The 21,250-nt window shown below is 36.7% G+C and overlaps 1 protein-coding gene across 10 annotated transcripts in view; it reads left to right on the plus strand.

Annotated features, from left to right (window-relative positions):
* The window catches only part of HELQ (helicase, POLQ like), a 41,802-nt gene that overhangs the window by 191 nt on the left and 20,361 nt on the right, over positions 1–21,250 (plus strand). For 6 of the 10 annotated variants that reach the window (XM_006930999.5, XM_019829298.3, XM_019829299.3 and 3 more), the window contains exons 2-10: positions 1,477–2,191; positions 6,178–6,356; positions 7,643–7,843; positions 8,310–8,382; positions 10,857–10,954; positions 12,420–12,518; positions 14,026–14,171; positions 16,507–16,746; positions 20,854–20,995. In XM_006930999.5, the coding sequence (XP_006931061.2) occupies positions 1,477–2,191; positions 6,178–6,356; positions 7,643–7,843; positions 8,310–8,382; positions 10,857–10,954; positions 12,420–12,518; positions 14,026–14,171; positions 16,507–16,746; positions 20,854–20,995 (1,893 nt within the window). The other 4 variants (XM_019829297.3, XM_045056157.1, XM_023252975.2 and 1 more) reach the window with 4 other exon arrangements.

A 21,250-nucleotide genomic window follows, 5' to 3' on the forward strand; every position in this document is an offset into this window, starting at 1 on the left:
AACGCCTCAGCTCTCAAATTCCCCAAGGTCCTGGTCTCATTGTCCACTTTTGGAGCGATGATGTAAACCCAGGTCTCCTAGCGTGCATGCCCACTGAAAGAACCCTGGGAGACCAGCTGTAGAAGTGATGGAATTTGAAACTTCAAAATTTCGGCAGTTCTCTTCTTAGATGAAAACAATTGACCAATTATCTACTAGCCTTCATTTGCTTACTTCGTCTTTGTTATCGCTGTTAGTCCTCACTTGTGAGGTATTATTGCTTTGCTATCCTCATTTTTTTATAGGTATGAAAGTCATACTTGCAGCAAATAAGTGGCATGACTGAGATGCAAATCTAGATTTCCAGGTTACTGCTGTTCCTACTGTGCTAATAGAATCTGCCATTTATTGCACACTCATTATGTGCGGGGTATTTTGTTAAGCTTAAGCGATTTGCATTATCTTGATTTTACAACATTAATCAGGCCCTGAGAAGTTAAGAAACACTTATTTTTTCTTAATGTTTATTTATTTGTTTTTTTGAGAGAACATGAGCAGGGGAGGGGCAGAGAGAGAGTGGGACACAGGATCTGAAGTGAGTTCTTTGCTGACAGCAGGGAGCCTGATGCGGGGGATTGGGGAGTCAAACCCACAAACCCCTGAGCTGAGTGGAAGTCAGACACTCAACTGACTGAGCCAGTCAGGCGCCCAAGAAACTGGGTTTCTGACTTAAGGTCTTGCTCTTTTTTTTTTTTTTTTTTTTGACATTTATTCATTTTTGAAAGACAGTGAGTGGGGAGGGGCAGAGAGAGAGAGAGAGAGAAAGAGAGAATCTGAAGAAGGCTCCAGCTCTGGTATGTCAGCACAGAGCTCCACACGGGGCTGGAACTCACTGACAATGAGATCATGACCTGAGCTAAAGTCGGTAGCTTAACCGACTGAGCCACCCAGGTGCCCCTTACGATCTTGCTTTCTTAATCACTTCACTGTATTGCTACCTCTAAATTTACATCTCCTCTGTTTAGTAGATCATCCCAAGTCCGTATGCAGACCCTCCCTTTCAATTCCAAATTCCTAGGAACAGAATTTCCTTGGAATGTCCAGTGGTACAAGCATGGTTCTGTTACAAGCTGGTCTTAGATTGGAGTATGGGAGGGGAAAAGATAGTGCAGTTATCAGAAACTTCTAGTGAGATGACATTTCAAGGGATGTCGGTTGGTCTTGCTACCTTTTTAGGATTACCTTTAAGGATTTAGCACTTACTAAATCAGGATCCCTGTATCACCATACACTAGGAGTGCAGTTTAGGCAAATCACTTACACACTCTGGGCTTCCATTTCTTCATCTGTAAAATGGAGACGATACTATCCATTTCATAGGGTGATTTACATTAAGGTCTATGATCCATATAATTATACCTTGGTATAGCCTGAGACTGAAACTTTTATTTATAGTGAAGCTAGAATTGACCATAAATCTTTTCACTTTCTTTCCAGAATAATGACAGTGAAGAGGACATGTTTGGTGACTATGATAGCTTTGCTGAAAACTCTTTTTTAGCTCACGTTGATGACCTGGAACAATATATGCAGCTTCCTGAGCATAGGAAACATGCCTCAGACCTTGCCACTGACGATCTTTGTTCAGAAAGCGACAAACACAACAAACTCAGCGTTACTACCATAGACAACTTTACTGAATTAAAAATGGATGAGCACACAACGAACGAGAGTAGGCAGGAAGATGTCTGTATTGAACCTGAACCTGATCTTTTGTATGATATACCTTCCTCCCAGGTTTTATACTTTGAAAATTTGCATAATTCTTCAAATGATTTGGGCGATCAGTCTACCAAAGAGAGGGATTGCAACTCCTCCTCCCACAAGACTGTGAATGAGGAATTACCCCAGAATAGCATAGAACAACACCAGCAAACTGATGATTCCTCTTCTAAAGTCAGAACTAGCTCAGAGGAGAATAGAAGAAAAAGTCTTAAAGAACATCTAAAAAGTGCCATGACTGGAAATGCCAAGGCCCAAACACCAATATTTTCTAAGACTAAACAACTCAAAGAGACTCTCCTATCTGAGGAGATTAATGTTGCCAAGAAAACAATTGAGTCATCATCAGATGACCTTGGTCCTTTTTATTCACTACCCAGCAAAGTGAGAGACCTTTATGTTCAGTTCAAGGGAATTGGAAAATTATATGGTAATGCTTTTTGCTGAAATGAAAAAACATTTACCATAATTACCATAATACTTGTGCAAATCAATAGAAAGCAGATGCTCCCGTGGTCACATATCTCATCTTAAGATGAATCAAAATATTAGTTCTCTCAAGCCTTCCATTCCTATCCTGCTGCTACTGAACCTCTTCCCTTCATGGTCACACTTCTCAAATCTGTTATCTTTGCTGTCTTCCTTTCCTCACCTCACAATTCTCAGCCCACTCCAACCCTGGGTTCTGTGCTCTCACTTGAGATATGACTAGGGTGTCTAAATCCAATACTTTTAGTTCTTTCTAACTTAGTAGCTTACCAGACACAATTAACCAGACCCTTGAAACACGGACTTCTTGACTTCTTGACATTCCACTCCTGTTTTTATCTCTGATCATCTAGTTGCTTCTCAGTTTTCTTAGCTGGTGTTTCCTTGGCTGGCTCTGTCTTCTCTACCAAAACTTGAAATTCCTTTTACTACTCATGTCTTGAGTGACAGCATCAATATTAGTAATACCACTGATTAAAACTAAACATCTCTGAAGACAGCTGAAATTAAGAGTTAAGTGCAAAGAGATAGTATTAATAACAATAAATGTTGTAATGTTTTTCAGAAATCCTGGGTCTTTGCATATATTTCAGATATGTGCCACTTTAGACAAAGAAGGGACGGTTGCTGCCATCCTCAAAAGATGAGCCTATCAACCAATCACTTCATAAGTGTTTCTGAAACTCCTGTGTTAGTACCTTATGAACCATATGAAAACACAGTTCTCATCTCAGGGAGAAGACAACCAGGTGGAGAAAGGACACAAAGTCTAATGTAAGACTAAAAGGGTCTAATAAATTCTAAATTGTGAGGTTTGCAGTTAAAGAGCTAAAGGTGTGTATTGCCCTTGAAGCAAGCGTTCACTTTCTTCCCTCTGCCTTTCTCCTAGCTCCTTGTTCTTTGTTTAATCCGCATCTTCTGCCAGAGCGAGTTCTCTGAGGACAGGGCTATCTCTGACTCCTCTTTTTCTTAATTAACTACCGCTGTGCCTGGTAGGCTCCGGTTGGTTCTCAACTGCTGGGGCTTGTCAGCCTAGTTGTGAATTCCGATCCTGTCACTTAAACACAAGTTTTGCACTCTGAGCCTTAGTTCCTGGTCTATTAAAAAGTAAGTAACAATCGTGGTGGTTTTGCAAGCTATGTTCTGCGTCAAGGACATGCGAAATGAGACTTGGGTAATGACTGTAAATCGTTATGTTGGTAGCTTCTAAGTAAGAACTTGAGTAAATAACAAGTTCTTAAAGCTCTTTTTGCTTATCAGTCTGGTTCATGACATGACCAATTTAAAGCATAAATATGTGCGTCACTTCTCATTGGGCTAAAGTAGTGGTTTTGAAAGTGTAACTGTTGGACAGCAGCAGCAGCAGCACCTGGAAACTCATTGAAATAAGTATTCTCAAGCTCCACTCTAGACCTACTGAATCAACCTCTGGGGGTGTGACCTGGCAATTGGCTTTAACAAGCCCTCCAGTGGATCCTGGTGTGCCAAAAGTTTGAGAACCACTGAGCTTGAGAACCTCAACCTTACGCTGTTATTATTTTTTTGCCTTTTTATCATAGAATTGCATGCTTAATGGGTTTTCCATAAATGTTGAGAACTAAGTTAATCATTTTTTAATGGGTGAAGATAAGTGATATTGCTAAGTATTTGTTATTTTGGTCATTTTATACTTTAAAAAAACCTGAGTTGGATGAAATGCGGATATGGTCAAGTTGTATTTTTGCACAGATACCTACAGTTTCATATATAATGGGTAATACCAGCCTGAAATATTTTTAATATGTAAGTATTAAATATTAAACATAAGTATTTAAGTATTTTTGAAATATTTTTATTCTTAAATGTTTATTTATTTATTTTTGAGGGGGAGAAGGGAGGGAGGAAGGGGAGAAGGGAGGGATAGAGAGGAAAAGGGAGACAGAATCCCAAGCAGGCTCCATGCTGTTGGCACAGACATGGGGCTTGAACTCATGAACCGTGAGATCATGACCTGACCCAAAATCAAGAGTCAGACACTTAACTGACTGAGCCACCCAGGTCCCCCTTTTGAAATATTTGTAAAGTGAAAAGAAGTCATTTGCAAATATTTGGGAATCACCAACATGTAAGAAATTAGTCATTTGGCTGTTATTCAGATGTAACTTTTTAAAGCTTTGCAATATATCCTATTAGTAGTCACCTTTTTTTATTTAACTTTTTTTGGAAAATGTAATACATTCAAGTACAACTTTTCTATGTATATATTATTTTCTAATAATCTGTACATAATTGGTTAGTTACAGTCTAACACATTTATAATCTTTCATTATATATTGAGCATGTATGAATCAGTCTACCACCTGCTTTCAGGCTGTAAAGAATATCATATGATTGCAATAATTTATCCAACCTTTACCCTTTGATGGCTCTTTGTTTTATATAAGTAATGCTATGATGAACATCTTGCACATAATCTTGTTTTTATTTCTATAGGTGTAGAGACCTAGAAGCAATACTACTAGACCAAAGACAGTGTGTAGGGTTGTTGTTGTTGTTGTTTTTTAATTAATTTATTTATTTTGGAGAGGGGAGGGACAGAGAGAGAGAGAGAGAGAGAGAGAGAGTATCCCAAGAAGGCTCTATACTATCAGCACAGAGCCTGATGCAGGGCTTGATCCTACGAACCGTGAGATCATGACCTGAGCCAAAATCAAGAGTTGGACACTTGACTGAGCCCCCCAGGCACCCCTAAAAAGACTATAGTATTTTATGCTCTCATCAGCCACACATAAGAATGTCTTCGTGTCCCCAGTCAGCTCCAGAATTTCTATATATGGGGCTATTTGTTTTTAGTAGTTACTTGTATTTTATTTTGCCAACCGAGTAGGTAACAGTTGAGCATCTTTTCACGTATATATTAGCCATTCATATTTCTTTCTGCTGTGAAATGTCTTATCATATCCTTTGCCCATTTTCCTAGTGATAAAGTACTGATGCACATTTTGAAGACTTTTGATGGTCCACATTGTCAGATTATCCTTGAGAGTAGTTACTCTAGTTTTCAAAACTCTAGTTTTGTTTTGGATCTGATTTGGTCCTTTTAGTGAATTCCACCTTGCTACATTGTGGAATTCCTAGATGTGCCGGTTAAGAATCCTAGTCCTGTGGTTTCAATATTCTTACAGCTCAAAATGGTATTCAGGCCAGAGTTCAGCTCCCCATAATAGCCGGTTGAATAGTCCTTCTAACCATGTATAAAACATCATGGGTTTTTTTTCCCCCTCCGTCCCCTGTTTCTCTCTAGGATGTTGTGTGGGTAGATGAGCAATCTCCTTGCAGAGCATAAGAGCAAAGCATTAGAATTCACACAGATCTTTGTATGGTCCTTTAGCTCCTCTGATGGCTCAGGTGATACCCGAGATCACTACCTGCTCTGTTAGAATCTTTTTTTATTTTTTTTTAATTTTTTTTTTTAACGTTTATTTATTTTTGAGACAGAGAGAGACAGAGCATGAACAGGGGAGGGGCAGAGAGAGAGAGAGGGAGACACAGAATCCGAAACAGGCTCCAGGCTCTGAGCTGTCAGCACAGAGCCTGACGCAGGGCTCGAACTCATGGACCGTGAGATCGTGACCTGGCTGAAGTCGGACGCCCAACCGACTGCGCCACCCAGGCGCCCCTAGAATCTTACACCTAAGTGTGCAGCTGGCGAATAGGTGGCCTAGTCACCCACTTCTTTGCCCAGGCCTGAATTAGAATTAGACTCTCACTGGCTTGCCCATCGAGGACTAGGGATGTTTGATATTTAATAAGTATGTATAATTACACTTATTATTATGAGGAGATTGATACACAGAATGGAATTTGGTTTTTCCTTACGAGAAAACTTTCTTAAGACTGAATTGTAGAAGGGGAAAGGAATGCTTTCTTTTTTTTTTAATTCTGTAGAATGGCAACATACTTGCTTAACACTGAATTCTGTGCAAGAAAGAAAAAACTTAATATATTCCTTGCCAACGAGTGGTGGAAAAACCCTTGTGGCTGAGATTTTAATGCTGCAAGAACTGCTTTGCCGGCGGAGAGATGTTCTAATGATCCTACCATATGTGGCAATTGTCCAAGAAAAGGTGCGATTTTTTTTTTTAACAAGCAGTATTTGTTAACATTTTCATACTAAGATAGAAAAGGTACCATAAATGTAACAACTATTTTTTTTAAAGTTTATTTATTTATTTTTGAGAGAGAGAGAGAGAGAGGGAGAGGGAGAGGGAGAACAGACAGGTGAGGGGCAGAGAGAGAAAGAGGGAGACACAGAATCCTAAGCAGGCTCCAGGCTCCAAGCTGTCAGCACAGAGCCCAATGCAGGGCTTGAACTCACAAACCATGAGATCATGGCCTGAGCTGAAGTTGGACACTTAACCAACTGAGCCACCCAGGCATTCCTGTAACAACTTTTTTTTTTTTAACGTTGTATTTATTTTGAGACAGAGAGAGACAGAGCATGAACGGGGGAGGGGCGGAGAGAGGGGGAGACACAGAATCGGAAGCAGGCCCCAGGCTCTGAGCCATCAGCCCAGAGCCCGACGCGACGCGGGGCTCGAACTCACGGACCGCGAGATCGTGACCTGGCTGAAGCCGGACGCTTAACCGACTGCGCCACCCAGGCGCCCCATCAACTTTTTACTAAGAAGAGGTACTTCTATTAATGATGGAGAATTAATATTTTTGGGATGTGCAAAGCAGTATGTAGAACCTACCAAAAGTCTTTTCTAATACTAATTGCCTCTTAAAAGAAGAATTTTATTTTTTTTCTAAACTGGTGGATTAAATTCCATTTTAAAAATTCCGTTGAGGGGCTCCTGGGTGGCTCAGTCGGTTAAGCGAATGACTTCAGCTCAGGTCATGATCTCACAGTTTGTGGGTTCAATGCCCACATCGGGGTCTGTGCTGACAGCTCAGAACCTGGAGCCTGCTTTGGATTCTGTGTCTCCCTCTCTCTCTGCCCCTCCCCATCTTGTGCTCTGTCTCTGTCTCAAAAATAAATAAATATTAAAAAAAATGTTTTTTACGTTTTGTTGTTTACGTTATGTTTTTTACGCTATTTAGCCTGCCTCTTCAAGCAGAAAGTAATTGATTATTTTATCAAAATAAGTGACTTATGCTGATTTTTTTTTACATCAAGAGGAAACATTTGAAATTTATTTTCACATTAATTATGTAATGTAAAAGTTGCATTCATTTTGCAAAGAGCCATACGTGAATTATGACATTTCTTAGATATATGTGTCTTATCTGTGACTTTGTTCTCATTCATTGGTATTATGTACTATTTTAGATTTTAAAAAAATAGACATGAGCTCTTAATAATTGAGTTAATTATCTAATTTTTTGCTTATTTTAACTGATATTCTAGATTTCAGGTTTGTCAAGTTTTGGTATAGAACTGGGTTTCTTTGTTGAAGAATATGCTGGAAGCAAAGGAAAGTTTCCCCCAATTAAAAGAAGGGAAAAAAAATCTCTCTATATTGCCACTATTGAAAAAGGACATAGTCTGGTGAACTCCTTAATTGAAACCGGAAGGATTGGCAGTCTGGGTCTGGTTGTTGTAGATGAGGTTAGTAACTGCTTTTATAGTTTATCATTTTATTAATAATTGTTGAATAATTATATTTTATTACTAATTAATTAATATCAACATGTATTATTATGTGGGTCCACTTAGTACCTCTATGAGGATAAGTAATTTATTTTAATATGTAGACAATACAGATGAATACATTTCATGCTTAGTAATCTTAAATTCGGTTTTATGTTAAGTGTTTTTTGAAGAGTGAATATATGTGTATGTGTATATTCAATTTTATAATGATGCTTATCAATTTCCAGGTGTGTCAGGATGTTGCCCCCAAGCCTCATTAACATAAAATATCAGTGGTACAATGCATGTGTACTCTAATTGCTATATCCAAAATGCTTAAGAATTCTAAAGCAAAGATTACTTGATTTCATATAAATACATGCGTGTTCTATATAGGCATATGCAAATTTACTTTTCTCCCATTTTTTTTTAAATCTCAAAGTTACACATGATTGGTGAGGGAAGCCGTGGGGCTATACTGGAAATGACCCTAGCAAAAGTCCTCTACACTAGCAGTAAGTATTTTTTCAAATAGAATTGATTTATACTCAGGAAGCCTGTGAAAGACTTGTGTCATTAGATTATGTAACAGAATAAGATACTCAAGCATTCTGCATTAGCTTTTTACTTCTTTCCTTTTTTTTTAAGTTTTCATTCTGCATTAGTTTTACTTCTTTCTTTTTTCTAAATCTACTTATTTTGAAAGAAAGAGAGAGAGAGAGAGAGAGAATGAGAATGAGTGGGGGAGGGGCAGAGAGACAGGGAGAGAGAGAATCCCAAGCAGGCTTCACTCTGTCAGCAGGCCCAACGCAGGCCCGAACCCACGAACCGTGATATCATGACCTGAGTCGAAATCAAGAGTCAGAGGCTCAACCAGCTAAGCCACCCAGGCGCCCCTTAGATTTTTTTAGTTCTAAAGTAAACTTAATAAACTTTTGTTGGAGGAAACGGTATATGAGTAGAGCTGTGAATATGAAGGAAATTAACGTTTGAGGACATCTTGTTCCACTTACTAGTTGTGTGTACTTAGTCGTGTGACTCAACCTATTTCTTCATCTGTAAAATGGGGATAATGGTTCCACCCTGATGGGATCGTTGTGAAGATTATGTGAGTTAACCAGGTAAAGCATTCAACAATTACCTAGCACATAGCACCCGATAAACGTTTGTTGTTGCCACCACCATCAGTATCCTCATCATCAGACCAGTGAATGTAAGTAGTCACTTTAAGGAGCTATTTGCAACATCAAATAGTCTTTCAATGTATATGAAATATTTATTCTAAATGTCTTCTTTCCTATTCATAGATGTGCTGTTGCAATGACTTATTAAATTATATATTGCAAGAGCTAATATATGGAAAAGTGATTAATTATAAAGGTCAAATATTAAGAATTATTTTACAATTTTTGATAGCAATATTATTTAGCCAGGTTGCAGCACTTTATAATCATTCGTTAAAAACAATTACTGAGTTCCTACTTTGTGCCAGACACTATTTTAAGTGCTAAGGCTCTAGCAGTGAATAACACAGAGTCCCAGCCTTCACTGAACCTGTTTTAGTGAAAGTGAGCAGACAGTCAACAGATAAAGAAGAAAACATATGGTGTATCAGATGGTGACAAATTCCATGGAAAAATATAAAGCAGAGGAAGAGAGACAAATCATCACCTGCTTGTCAAATCCAGTGCATACTGACTGTCCTTGTCTTATTTTTCTTCAGCATTTGGTTGTTTATCATTCCTTTTTCTTTTAGGTGCTGAAACATTCTCTCTTGATTTCCCTACTGTCTGTCTGTATAGGGGATCATGTGTTACCACACGGCTGAGGACAGACTCTGGAGCTGGAATAAAATCCTGACTCACTTTTAACGACACATGTGGCCTTGAGCAAGTTATATTAACTGTGCCTCTGTTTCCTTATGCACCAAAAATAGTTGATAATGGGATGGGTGAAATAAGTGAAGGTAACAAACTTTACAGTTATAAACAAGTCATGACGTTGAAAAGTACAGCATAGGGAAGATAGTCCATGATAATGACAGATGGTAGCTACACTTACCGTGGTGAACATTGTGTAATGTACTGAATTGTCGATCACTGTGTTATACACCTGAGACTAATATAACACTGTATGTCAGCTATATTTCAATGATAAAAAAATTTTTAAAAATGGATGATAGTCCTAAAACCTGCCTGACGGAGTTGCTTTCCTATGGCAAGCAGCCATTTTATACTGCCCAGGACATGCAGCCACATGAGTTTCACTCCACCTTTGTTTAAAAAAAAAAAAAATTGTCAACCTGATAGCAAGATCCCATAAAGGGCTTTATATGACAAGAGTTCAGGACCTACTCAGCCCCACATCCTATGTTATTCATCTGCCTGTAGCCATACCTTTGGACCATGTCATAACTCTTCCTAACAATGGTCCAGATTGTCAGCAACAAGCATATTTATACTCATTATTGTTGTTTAGAAGTTCTTGATAAAGATCTGACTTTTTGACAAGTGTGAGATCCTGTAAAATTCCACATAGTAGCTGTCCAGATACCTGAAAGTTTTCAGTCTTTGACTGCCAGAATAATACTCTGGTAATATCTTTATATTTTTCTTACTTCCTTCCCTCCCTCCTTTGCCAGATCACTCAGGAAGAATACAGAACTCAAAGAGGTTGCTAAGGGCACGTGGGTGGCTCAGTCAGTTAAGCATCTGACTCTTGACTTTGGCTCAGGTCATGATCTCTTGGTTCATGAGTTCAAGCTTCACATCGGGCTCTGCCGTGACAGTGCAGAACCTTCTTGGGATTCTGTCTCCCTCTCTCTCTGGCCCCTCCCCAGCGCACACTCTCTCTCTCTCTCTCTCTCTCTCTCTCAAAGTAAATAAAACTAAACTTTAAAAATAAAATAAAAATTTTAAAAGGTTGCTGAAATTACTATTTTGATACACTAAATAACACATTTTCCTCAATCCTTTGGATTTTTTTTTAGAAACAACTCAGATTATTGGCATGAGTGCAACACTGAACAATGTTGAAGACCTTCAAGAATTCCTTCAAGCAGAATATTACACCAGTCAGTTTAGACCAGTATGTACCTAAGGTTTGCGCTGTATGGATTTGTTTTACATCATCTTAGAAAGAAAAGTAGCTGGGGCGCCTGGGTGGCTCAGTCAGTTAAGCATACGACTTTGGCTCACATGATCTCACAATTTGTGAGTTCGAGCCCCACTTTGGGTGAGCTGGATCCACACTCTCTCTCCCTCTCTCTCTCCATCTCTCCTCTCTTTGCACCTCATGGGATTCTCTCTGTCTCTCTCTCTGCCCCTCCCTCACTCATGCATGTGTGTGTGCCCTCCTCTCTCACAGAAATAAATAAATAAATAAATAAATAAATAAATAAATAAATAAATAAATAAATAAATCATTTAAAAAAAGAAGCTAACATACCATATAAAAAATACCATAGAGTAGGTATACCATAGAAGGGGTATAATTCCAGTCACCATAGCTACATGCTAATAAGAGTTTGTGTATAAAGAACATAAACTCCATGGGGTCAGGATATTAGCTTGGGTCACTTGCGTGTCTGTAGCACCTCAACAATACTTGGCTTATGGGCCTTCAATGAATATTTATTGAATGAAATTTTCCAGATACATTCTATTTTTCTACTTCTTCTTAAAAATTTTTTCATTTGGTCAGAATTTAGTCATTCATATTTTGAGTCATTGGCATATAAAAGCATTTAACTTAAAAGTTAAAATATTTTCATATATTTATGCGTTGGTAGTTACAATGCTTTTTTAATAAGCTAAGACTTCATGTGGATTTAAATTTAAACTCCCTAATAACGGTATTCCCAAAATACTTAAAAAAGAAAATATATTTCTTAATTACCTGAAAGTAGCTTATAGTGAACATCTGCTCTGTCTGCAGTACCCATGTGCATATTCAGTGTCTAAATAGCTTTTCGGAAAATAGTTATTGAGAATCGCCAAGTTTAATTTTAAAATTTGATGTTTTTACATTTGCATCAAAGAGGAGAATTTTCGAGACACTTAGCTGACCTTAATAGTCAAATTAGACACTCTTCTTTTAAAAATGCAATGAACTGTATTCATAAACATCTTTTGTCTACAAATACTTAAATTAAAGAGAATATGGTGGTATGTAGAATTAAAACTGATGACTGATGAGACAGAAAATTTTAGATCTTGAGGAATAACACAAATAACTCCTTAATAAAAGAGTGTGAACATTGACTTATTTATACTTCTTGTGACAAATAACAGAAGTGTCTGGTTTCCTTTTAGTGGCTATTCAGTTCAGAAGTATTTCTTTAAGGGTATTAATCCCTATTTTGATTGAAAGAGAAAAGAGACTCAAAGAAATGGTAAAGAAAAAACTTTTAAATTGAAGCATGTTTTGCATACCTTAGAAAAGCGACAGTTTTTCTGTAGCTGTCCTTTTTTACAACATACTTCACAAAATTTTAAACTTGGAAAGAGGAATTTATATGTGGTATTAATTGCAAATGTCTTTTTAATGCAAGGTTGAATTAAAAGAATATTTGAAAATAAATGATGCGATATATGAGGTTGACAGCAAAGCTGAGAATGGCATGACTTTTTCACGTCTACTGAATTATAAGGTAACATTTTAATATCCCTTGAATATGAGGTTCCCAAACTTTGTGCCTAGGTGCCCTGGGGCACCACATAAGATTCACATGGGTGCCGTAGGATAGTTTAGATTTTTGAGAGAAACAGTGGATGCTTGACATCTGTTGGACACCATACAAACCAGCACTTTGAGGGGTGCCTGGGTGGCACAGTCAGTTAAGCGTCCGACTTCAGCCAGGTCACGATCTCGCGGTCCGTGGGTTCGAGCCCCGCGTCAGGCTCTGGGCTGATGGCTCGGAGCCTGGAGCCTGTTTCCGATTCTGTCTCCCTCTCTCTGCCCCTCCCCCGTTCATGCTCTGTCTCTCTCTGTCCCAAAAATAAATAAAAACGTTGAAAAAAAAAAATCAAACTACCACTTTGAGGTAGTTTCCAGTTTTAACATTAGATCACACTGTATTCCTTTCTATGATATTATATCTTAGTGAAGTTTTTTTTGTTTGTTTTTTGTAGTTACTGTAAACAAATACTGTGTGACAATCAACGTGGGACAGAAAAAAGAGTAGCCAGGTCCAATCTGATTCTAAGATTTGGAAGACTATGGGGTGCTCAGTTGTGCGCACATCCTGTTCGTTAGCTATTATGGTTAAAAATGAAAGAGCAGTATCTTTTTCATTCAACTGATGTGTATTATTTATTCAAATGGCTACGAAATTGTGAGGAAATACGTACTTCAGTTGTTTGCACCTAAATACCTAATAAACAAAACTGTTAGGTATTTCTTTTGGCCCTGGGGCTCCATGAACCAAGAAAATCTGGAGACCTCTCCCTTAAATGTTTATTCATTCAGTAACAAGCACAAAACAAGAAGAAACTTTTGTGGGCTATGTAGTTCAGATATTGTATATAAAATGTTAATGTCTACTATGTTAATGTTTTGTGACTTATGTAAAGTATATTAAAAAGAGAAGAAAGGGATTTTACAATAGTTTAGAATTCCATAAAGGTATATTCTAAATCTGTATCTTAGTTTTTAATAAAGTTGAAGGAAGTGAGATTTTTAAATAATTTTATATTTTTCTCTATGTTGACTTCCTTATGTCTACTTGATGAATACATTTTTTATTTCTGAAAATATATCCTGTAATGTGATTGAATCTGTGTTTTTGAAAACTGTTAGTGAAAGGCATATCTTATCTATATGGTCCTTTGATCATTATGAGGCTCAATCTGTGTTTCTCTCTGTGGACTTTTTGTTTTGCTCCAGTGGAGCTGAACATGCAGTGGGGTTATTAAAACATTCACTATTTTCATTTCTGTAATTTAAAACTAAATAGGCCTAACAAAGCCCTAATAACCTAAAAGTGGGACTTAACGTTTTAAAATTTAATCTGGGTCTCTTCTTTTCTTTTAAAGGATCAGATTTATTAAATGAGAACTTCAAAATTAAGGATGGTTTACTTACCTTTCAAAGCACACTGGTAAAATGACAGGTTTTCATGGTTGCTAACTACCTTGTTCCTGCATCTTGTTGTACAGTATTCTGATACTCTGAAAAAGATGGATCCCGATCATTTGGTAGCATTGGTGACAGAAGTTATTCCCAGTTATTCCTGCTTAGTTTTTTGTCCCACTAAGAAGAACTGTGAAAACGTAGCAGAAATGATATGCAAATTTTTAAGCAAGTATGTTAATCTTTAAAAAATATTCTGTTTTATTTTATCATGATTTACATGCTGTATATTCTGTTTATTCAACAAGCACTGGTTATTTCTTGTAGAACATCATAACTACAGTCGATTTTAAAGGTCCTAACCTTGAAGAAAGTTTAACTGTGAGATTCATATATGTGAAATAGGCAAAGAAGAATTCTAAGGTTACATGGAAGAGAATGCTGACTGATATAATGGTTTTAGATCAATGATTCTCAACCTTGGCTGCAAATGCATCCTCTCAAGGGCTTTTAAAAATCTCAGTGCCCAGGTTACATCCCAGAAAATCAGAATCTCTGCAGGTAGGGCCCAGGTATCAGGATTTTGTAAAACTTTCCAGGCAGGTTCAACCTGCAGCAAGTTCACCCACTGGCTATGGTAGTCAGAGGCCCAGGCACTAATCACTGTGGATATGAATCATATCTTCAACTTAACCTTCTCTTTAATTAAATACTGTTGCCTTAGTTTTCTTAGTAAACTTTACACTAAAGTAAATAAATTTGAATTTGAATTGAATTTCTTAAGTAATTAAGAAATTTATTAGCTTGTAACTTTATAGTATTTTAATATTGGCTCTTTTATACTCATAGCAATGGGTATAAAGTGACCTTAAGTATGAACAATTCAGTTTTTTTCTGTATCTTTGTCCCATGTGTAGTTTTATCGTATTTTTCAGACTTCTTTTTGGCCCCTTAGCCAGTGCCGTGTCACCATCCATAGACAGTTATGGATTCTAATTCAGCCCTCTCCTCCCCATCCAGTCCTACTGTCATGGATTGGTCTAATACAGTTAATTTACTGACCAGCACAATGATGTAGATGTTTAGGATAAAGTCAAGGAGTTTCCCATTTTGGTAACTAATAGTCTGCCTTTACAAGGATGATGTTGATTATAAAAACCTAAAGAAATTAAATTATCATTGAGGTAGTCTCAGTAAATCATTTGTTTTCATAGAATAAGGGAATATAGCACCGGCTAAGTGATATGGAAATTTATTAGAGACTGACATTTCCTGGGAGACATGAGACTTACTAATTTTACCCTTGATTTATTTTGCTTTTGGTGATAATAGGTTTTTTGGGACATAAATGTTGGTGTTTAACACTGAAGCACTTAAAACTCTGGTTTTCTAGAATCCTTAGTTAACGAATTATAGTAGATACTTGATACCTTCTAAAAGAGATAGGACTTAACATCGTCTGAAGGAAAATTTCCTCTAAAATATATTTTGCATATTACTTGCTGCTTTCATAAGCTGAATGTTCTGAGTATAGTTCAGTACCCCTTTTTGTGGCTCTTGATTAAGAAATGGTGAATCATGTTTTGAGCATACTTTCTTTATTCTGTAATTTATATGTAGATAAAGTAAATGTAGAGCTAAATGGGTTCTAAATGAGTATCTTTAAAACATGATTTCTTGAGGGGTGTCTGGATGGCTCAGTCCATTAAGCGTGTGACTTCAGCTCAGGTTATGATCTTACAGTTCGTGAGTTCAAGCCCTGCATCGGGCTCTGTGCTGACTGACCTCTGCCTCTCTCTCTCTCTCTCTCTCTCTCTCTCTCTCTGCTCCTCCCCAGCTTGCAACCTCCCTCTCTCAAACATAAATATTGAAAAAAAAAAACTTTTTAAATGTGATTTCTTGAGAGTCTTGTGATATCCACTTGTATCTTAATTATGTTCCTCCTTATCATAAGTGTCATGGGAAACTGGTGTAATGAAATCCCCTGGGCAGTAGAATCTGGCTCTATGTCTGTTTAAAATAATAGGTACTCTTAGATGCAGAGACATTGTGGGATATTATTGAAGCTTCTAAAATGCTAGTGTTTAGACCATTGGTGTTTTACATAAGTACATATGATTTGATAAGAAATATGTTTCCATCTTCACAGAAGCAAATGACTTAAAATTTCTTTAAAAAGCCAATAAAAATGTATGTTCTAATGAAAAAACTAATTGTAACATCTACAGCAAGTGTCTCAACCTGCCTTCATAGGCAATACAGGAATGAACTTCAGAAAGTCCATGAACTTATAAGCAAAGTGTTATGTTTGATGTTTATTTTATGTTTCTTTTCCTTAGTCTTAATCATATTTTCATAGGACTCTGTGATATACAAAAAGATTGAGAGTGGCTCAAAATTGATGAACTCAGAATCAGAATTCTAAGAACATCTTATGTACTTCTATTAATGAAAGCAATATCTTTTTTAATAAAGAACTTTTACACGCATCTACTAAAGTTAAACCAGTAGGCACTTTGTTCCCATAAGATCAAGGGTTCATATTTCTAACAGATCGTTTTTCCTAGGGAGTATCTGAAACACAGGGAGGAAGAAAAACATGAGGTGATTAAAAACTTGAAGAATGTCAGCAGTGGCAACTTGTGTCCTGTTTTAAAGCGCACCATCCCTTTTGGGGTTGCTTATCACCACAGTGGCTTAACAAGTGATGAAAGGAAACTCTTGGAAGAGGCCTATTCCACGGGAGTTCTGTGCCTTTTTACCTGCACATCCACCCTCGCAGCAGGCGTTAATCTACCAGCTCGAAGGTAAGACACATGGAAACTATTGGCCGGGCTTGAAACTTTTTAATTCTTAGCTTGCCAGGAGTTCTGTTGTTTTGTTCTTTCTCGGTAGTGGGTGAGAATTTATCAAATGTTTTTCCTCATTTGCTGAGTTAATTGTGTGGTTTATTTCCTTTATTTTGATGAAAGATAACTTTAGTAGATTTCCTGGTATTAGAATTCCTTTCCTTGGTGCTCTCCCTATCTGGTTTTGACATCAAGGTTTATTTTTTTAGTTGTAAACAATTGGCAAGCTTTCTACCATTTTTATGATCTGAAAGAGTGTATTTAACATAGGGATTTCGTTGACAGCTTAGAGAACTCATCCATAAAGACTTCTGCGTCTAGTATCTTTTTAGAGTAAGTCTTTGATTATCTTTTCAGTTACTACCAAAGCTATAGGCCTGTATAATTGATTTATGATCTTTATAATTTGTGACTTTAAACTTTGTGACATTTTTTCAAATACATGTATTTTCTGTTGGGTATGCAGTTTTGGACATCTCCATGAGACCACAGTTAATCTTGTTACCAGCTCCTCTGTTTTCTATTTGTGATTCTTTGATTGGTGGATTTCAGAGAGCTGTGTTAGTCTCCCACTGTTATTACAGAATTGCCAATTTCTCCTTTTTGCATTGCTAGAAGTTTTTACTTTGTATTTCAAAACTGTTGAAGTATACAAAGATTTACTTCAAATATCTTATTGTTGAATCATACCTTTTATCAATATAATAGGTCCTTGTTTTTCTCATTGAGTGATTTTACTTTGAACACTAGGACTACATTTTCTTTGCCGAGTTTATCTTTTTCCGTTCTTTTATTTTCAACCTCTGTCACTGATTAAATTTTCCTTTTTTCAGATAATTGGAGAATTAAAAAGGGAATTATATATCCTATTTCTCTTATTCCAGTTGTTACTCTTAAAATTTTAAGTTGTAATCAAACATGCTTTTCTGCCATTTTAGATTTAATCAATAACTTTGTCCTCTCCTGAACATAACAAGTCTTAGCATTTGTATATTCTCCTATACTGCCTCATGTATGTTGCAGCTTCCTAAAGTTTTAGTTTCAGATTTTTAATTTTCTTTCATCTTATAGTCCATAATTATTCAAACTATCCTATGAATTATACTTGTTTTTTGTTTACCACTACCTCATATCTCACATATTCCTTCTGTGGTTTACTTTTAATTTTGCCATCCTTGAGTAGTTAATTTTTTTTTAAGTTTATTTATTTTGAGTGAGAGAGAGAGTTCAGGGGAGGGGCAGAGAGAGAGGGAGATAGAGAATCCCAAGCAGGCTCCACGCTGTCAGTGCTGGGCCCAAAGTGGGGCTCAATCTCACTACCATGATTTTATGACCTGAGCTGAAATCAAGAGCCTGATGCTTAACCTGCTGAGCCACCTAGGTGCCCTGAGTAATATTTTTTTTAATGTTCATTTATTTTTGGGAGAGAGAGAGAGAGAAAGAGAGAGCATATCCACATGCACACATGTGAGTTAGGGAGGAGCAGAGAGACAGGGAAACACAGAATCCAAAGCAGGCTCCAAACTCTGAGCTGTCAGCACACTGCCTGATGCAGGGGCTCAAACTCATGAACCACAAGATTGTGACCTGAGCCGAAGTTGGATGCTTAACTGACTGAGTCACCTAGGCACCTCCTGAGTAATTTTTCTTTCTTTCTTTCTTTCTTTCTTTCTTTCTTTCTTTCTTTCTTTCTTTCTTTCTTTCTTCTTTCTTTCTTGTCTTTTACTTTCATCCTTTTATTTTTCCTTACAGGCAGACTTCTCATCTTCTTCGTTTTTTAATTTTATTTTTTAAATTTACATCCAAATTAGTTAGCATATAGTGCAACAATGATTTCAGGAGTAGATTCCCTAATGCCCCTCACCCATGTAGCCCATCGCCCATCCCACAACCCCTCCAGTAACCCTCTGTTTGTTCTCCATACTTGATAGTCTCTTATGTTTTGTCCCCCTCTATGTTTTTATATTATTTTTGCTTCCCTTCCCTTATGTTCATCTGCCCTGTGTCTTAAAGTCCTCATATGAGTGAAGTCATATGATATTTATCTTTCTCTAACTGCTGAGCAATTATTTTTTAAATGCTAGATTGGGGGGTAGAAATTTTTGAGTCTTTTTATAGCTGAAGGTGTTTTTATTTTAGCTTCACACTTGAACATCTTGCTAGGAAAAGAATTCTAGTTTCAATTTTTTCCCTTTGGGGACTTTGTAGTATTGTTCCATGTCTTTTAGGAGCCACTGTTGCCCATTTTTGTTTTTGCATAGGTTTGTTTTTTCCTCTCCAGAAACTTAGATTTTTCTCTGTTACCTTAAAATTTCATCATAGTGTATAATTATAATTGCACCTATTACACTCCCTCCCCTGTGTCATAACAGCTTTACATGCATTGACTTAATAGAGCTTCATGACAACTCTGTGAAGAAGGTTATATTTTATTGTCCACATTTTATAGAACAGAAAACTGAGACACTGAACAATTAAATAATGTACCCAACTTCATGCCAACAAATGAGTTTCAAAAACCAAGGTTTGAAACCCTGGAAATTTAATTCTTAATCCCAACCATCCCAGTTTAGCTACTTTTTATTCATAGGTCTTAGCACTTGGGAAAATGCTTTCAATCTAAAGTTTTATGCCTTTTATGCCTCCGGCACCTGGTGGCTCAGTCATTAAGCATCTGACTTTGACTCAGGTCATGATCTCACAGTTGGTGAGTTCGAGTCCCACATCAGGTGAGCTCATGCCCTGCTTTGGGTGAGCATGCGTGCTGCATCAGGTGAGCATGAGCCCCACTTCAAATTAAAAAAAAAAAAAAAAAACAGAAACAGGAGCCCTGGCTGAGCCCCGCTTCTCTCTCTCTCTCTTTCTCTCTTTCTCTCTGCCTCTCATGGGATTCTCTCTCTCTCTGCCCCTGACTCACTTGCACCCTCTTCCCCCTTCCCCCCCAAAAAAGTTTTATGCCTTCATCTTACTTTTTGTTTGGCTTTTTCTTTTTTTTCCATTATCTCTGTTCTCTGTTTTTGTAACTTCCCTTGGACAGGGTTGAAGCCTGGTAGATTGGGCTTTCAAGTCTCTCAAGTTTTCTTACACAGTTTTCAGTCTATATGAGCTATGTGATTTCTTCAACTTTACTTCTATGTGACAAGATCAGTTTTTTATTGTATCCCATTAACTGTGTTCATTCATTATTCAGTCCGTCTTTGAATTTTTTAATGAATTTAAAATTTTTTCTTAATTTCCAAGAACTATCTTCTCTTATTGCTCTTCATTTGTAATAGTCTGTTCTCATATTGTGAATATAATAGCCTCTAGAATTTTCTGTGAATACTGATCAGAATTTTTAAGAATTCTTTCTGTTCCCTGTTTCTGCATATTCTTGTCTTTCTTTTATGTCCTTAGTTTTCTTCAAGTGTTTATAATCTTGGCTGTCCATAGAGATTTGTAAATAAAAGAGTAGGTTGGTTAGTAGATAAATGACAGGTTTCCTCTCACTTTTGAGCAGGAAAACTAGCTACAGACTTTTATATACATGAGAAGGATTGAAAGTACCATGTTTGTACATCAAAAACGGTTGAAACTTGTAATTTTGTATAGTTGACAGTAATATAAATATATACATACATACATAAGCAGGCATATGTTCATAATGCATGGTCAGATTTTTCATTTATGAAGTATGGAATCAAAAATCTTTGGAGACTGTTGTTCTAGTGACGATCATAAGCTTTGTAGCTAGGCCAACATGTTCAGACCATAGTTCTGGTAATTACTAGTTTTGTGAGTTGAGGTAATCCACTTAGCTTGTCTGTGCTTCAGTTAGCCCCTTTGTAAAAAAATAAGACAAAATAAAATAATAAAGAATATTATTACCAAGAATTTTGTAAGAATTACTGATAATGTACATAAAGAATCTAGGACATCACAGGTTCTTGGTAAATAGTAGTCACTTATTATTTTGAGTTAACATGTCATTAAATTTAATACCAGATAAATAATACAGAATTTAAAAGATAGATGCTATTATCATAGATGGAGTATCACTTTTAATTAATATTATCAATTCCATAGAGTTATTTTAAGAGCTCCCTATGTTGCCAAGGAGTTTTTAAAGAGGAACCAATATAAACAGATGATTGGCCGAGCTGGCCGTGCTGGGATAGATTCTTTTGGGGAGAGTATCCTTATACTGCAAGAAAAAGACAAGCAACAGGTAATAATCAATCCAGTTGGTGGTTAATCATTTTGTCTCATTTTGGTCTTTGGTTGTAGCTCTTTTATGATATATATCATCCTTTAAAAATTATTAATTTTATTAATATTTATAATATTAAATATTATATAAAATATTAATATATTATAAAATATTAAAATTTATTAATATTTATTTAAATAGTGTTTCTTTCTCCTCTATGATTAAGAACTAGAACAAGTAGTTTGAACACTTTTGTATTTCAGGCAGGCAAGC

Source organism: Felis catus, chromosome B1 (genome assembly GCF_018350175.1).
Source record: "Felis catus isolate Fca126 chromosome B1, F.catus_Fca126_mat1.0, whole genome shotgun sequence".
NCBI lineage: Eukaryota > Metazoa > Chordata > Mammalia > Carnivora > Felidae > Felis > Felis catus.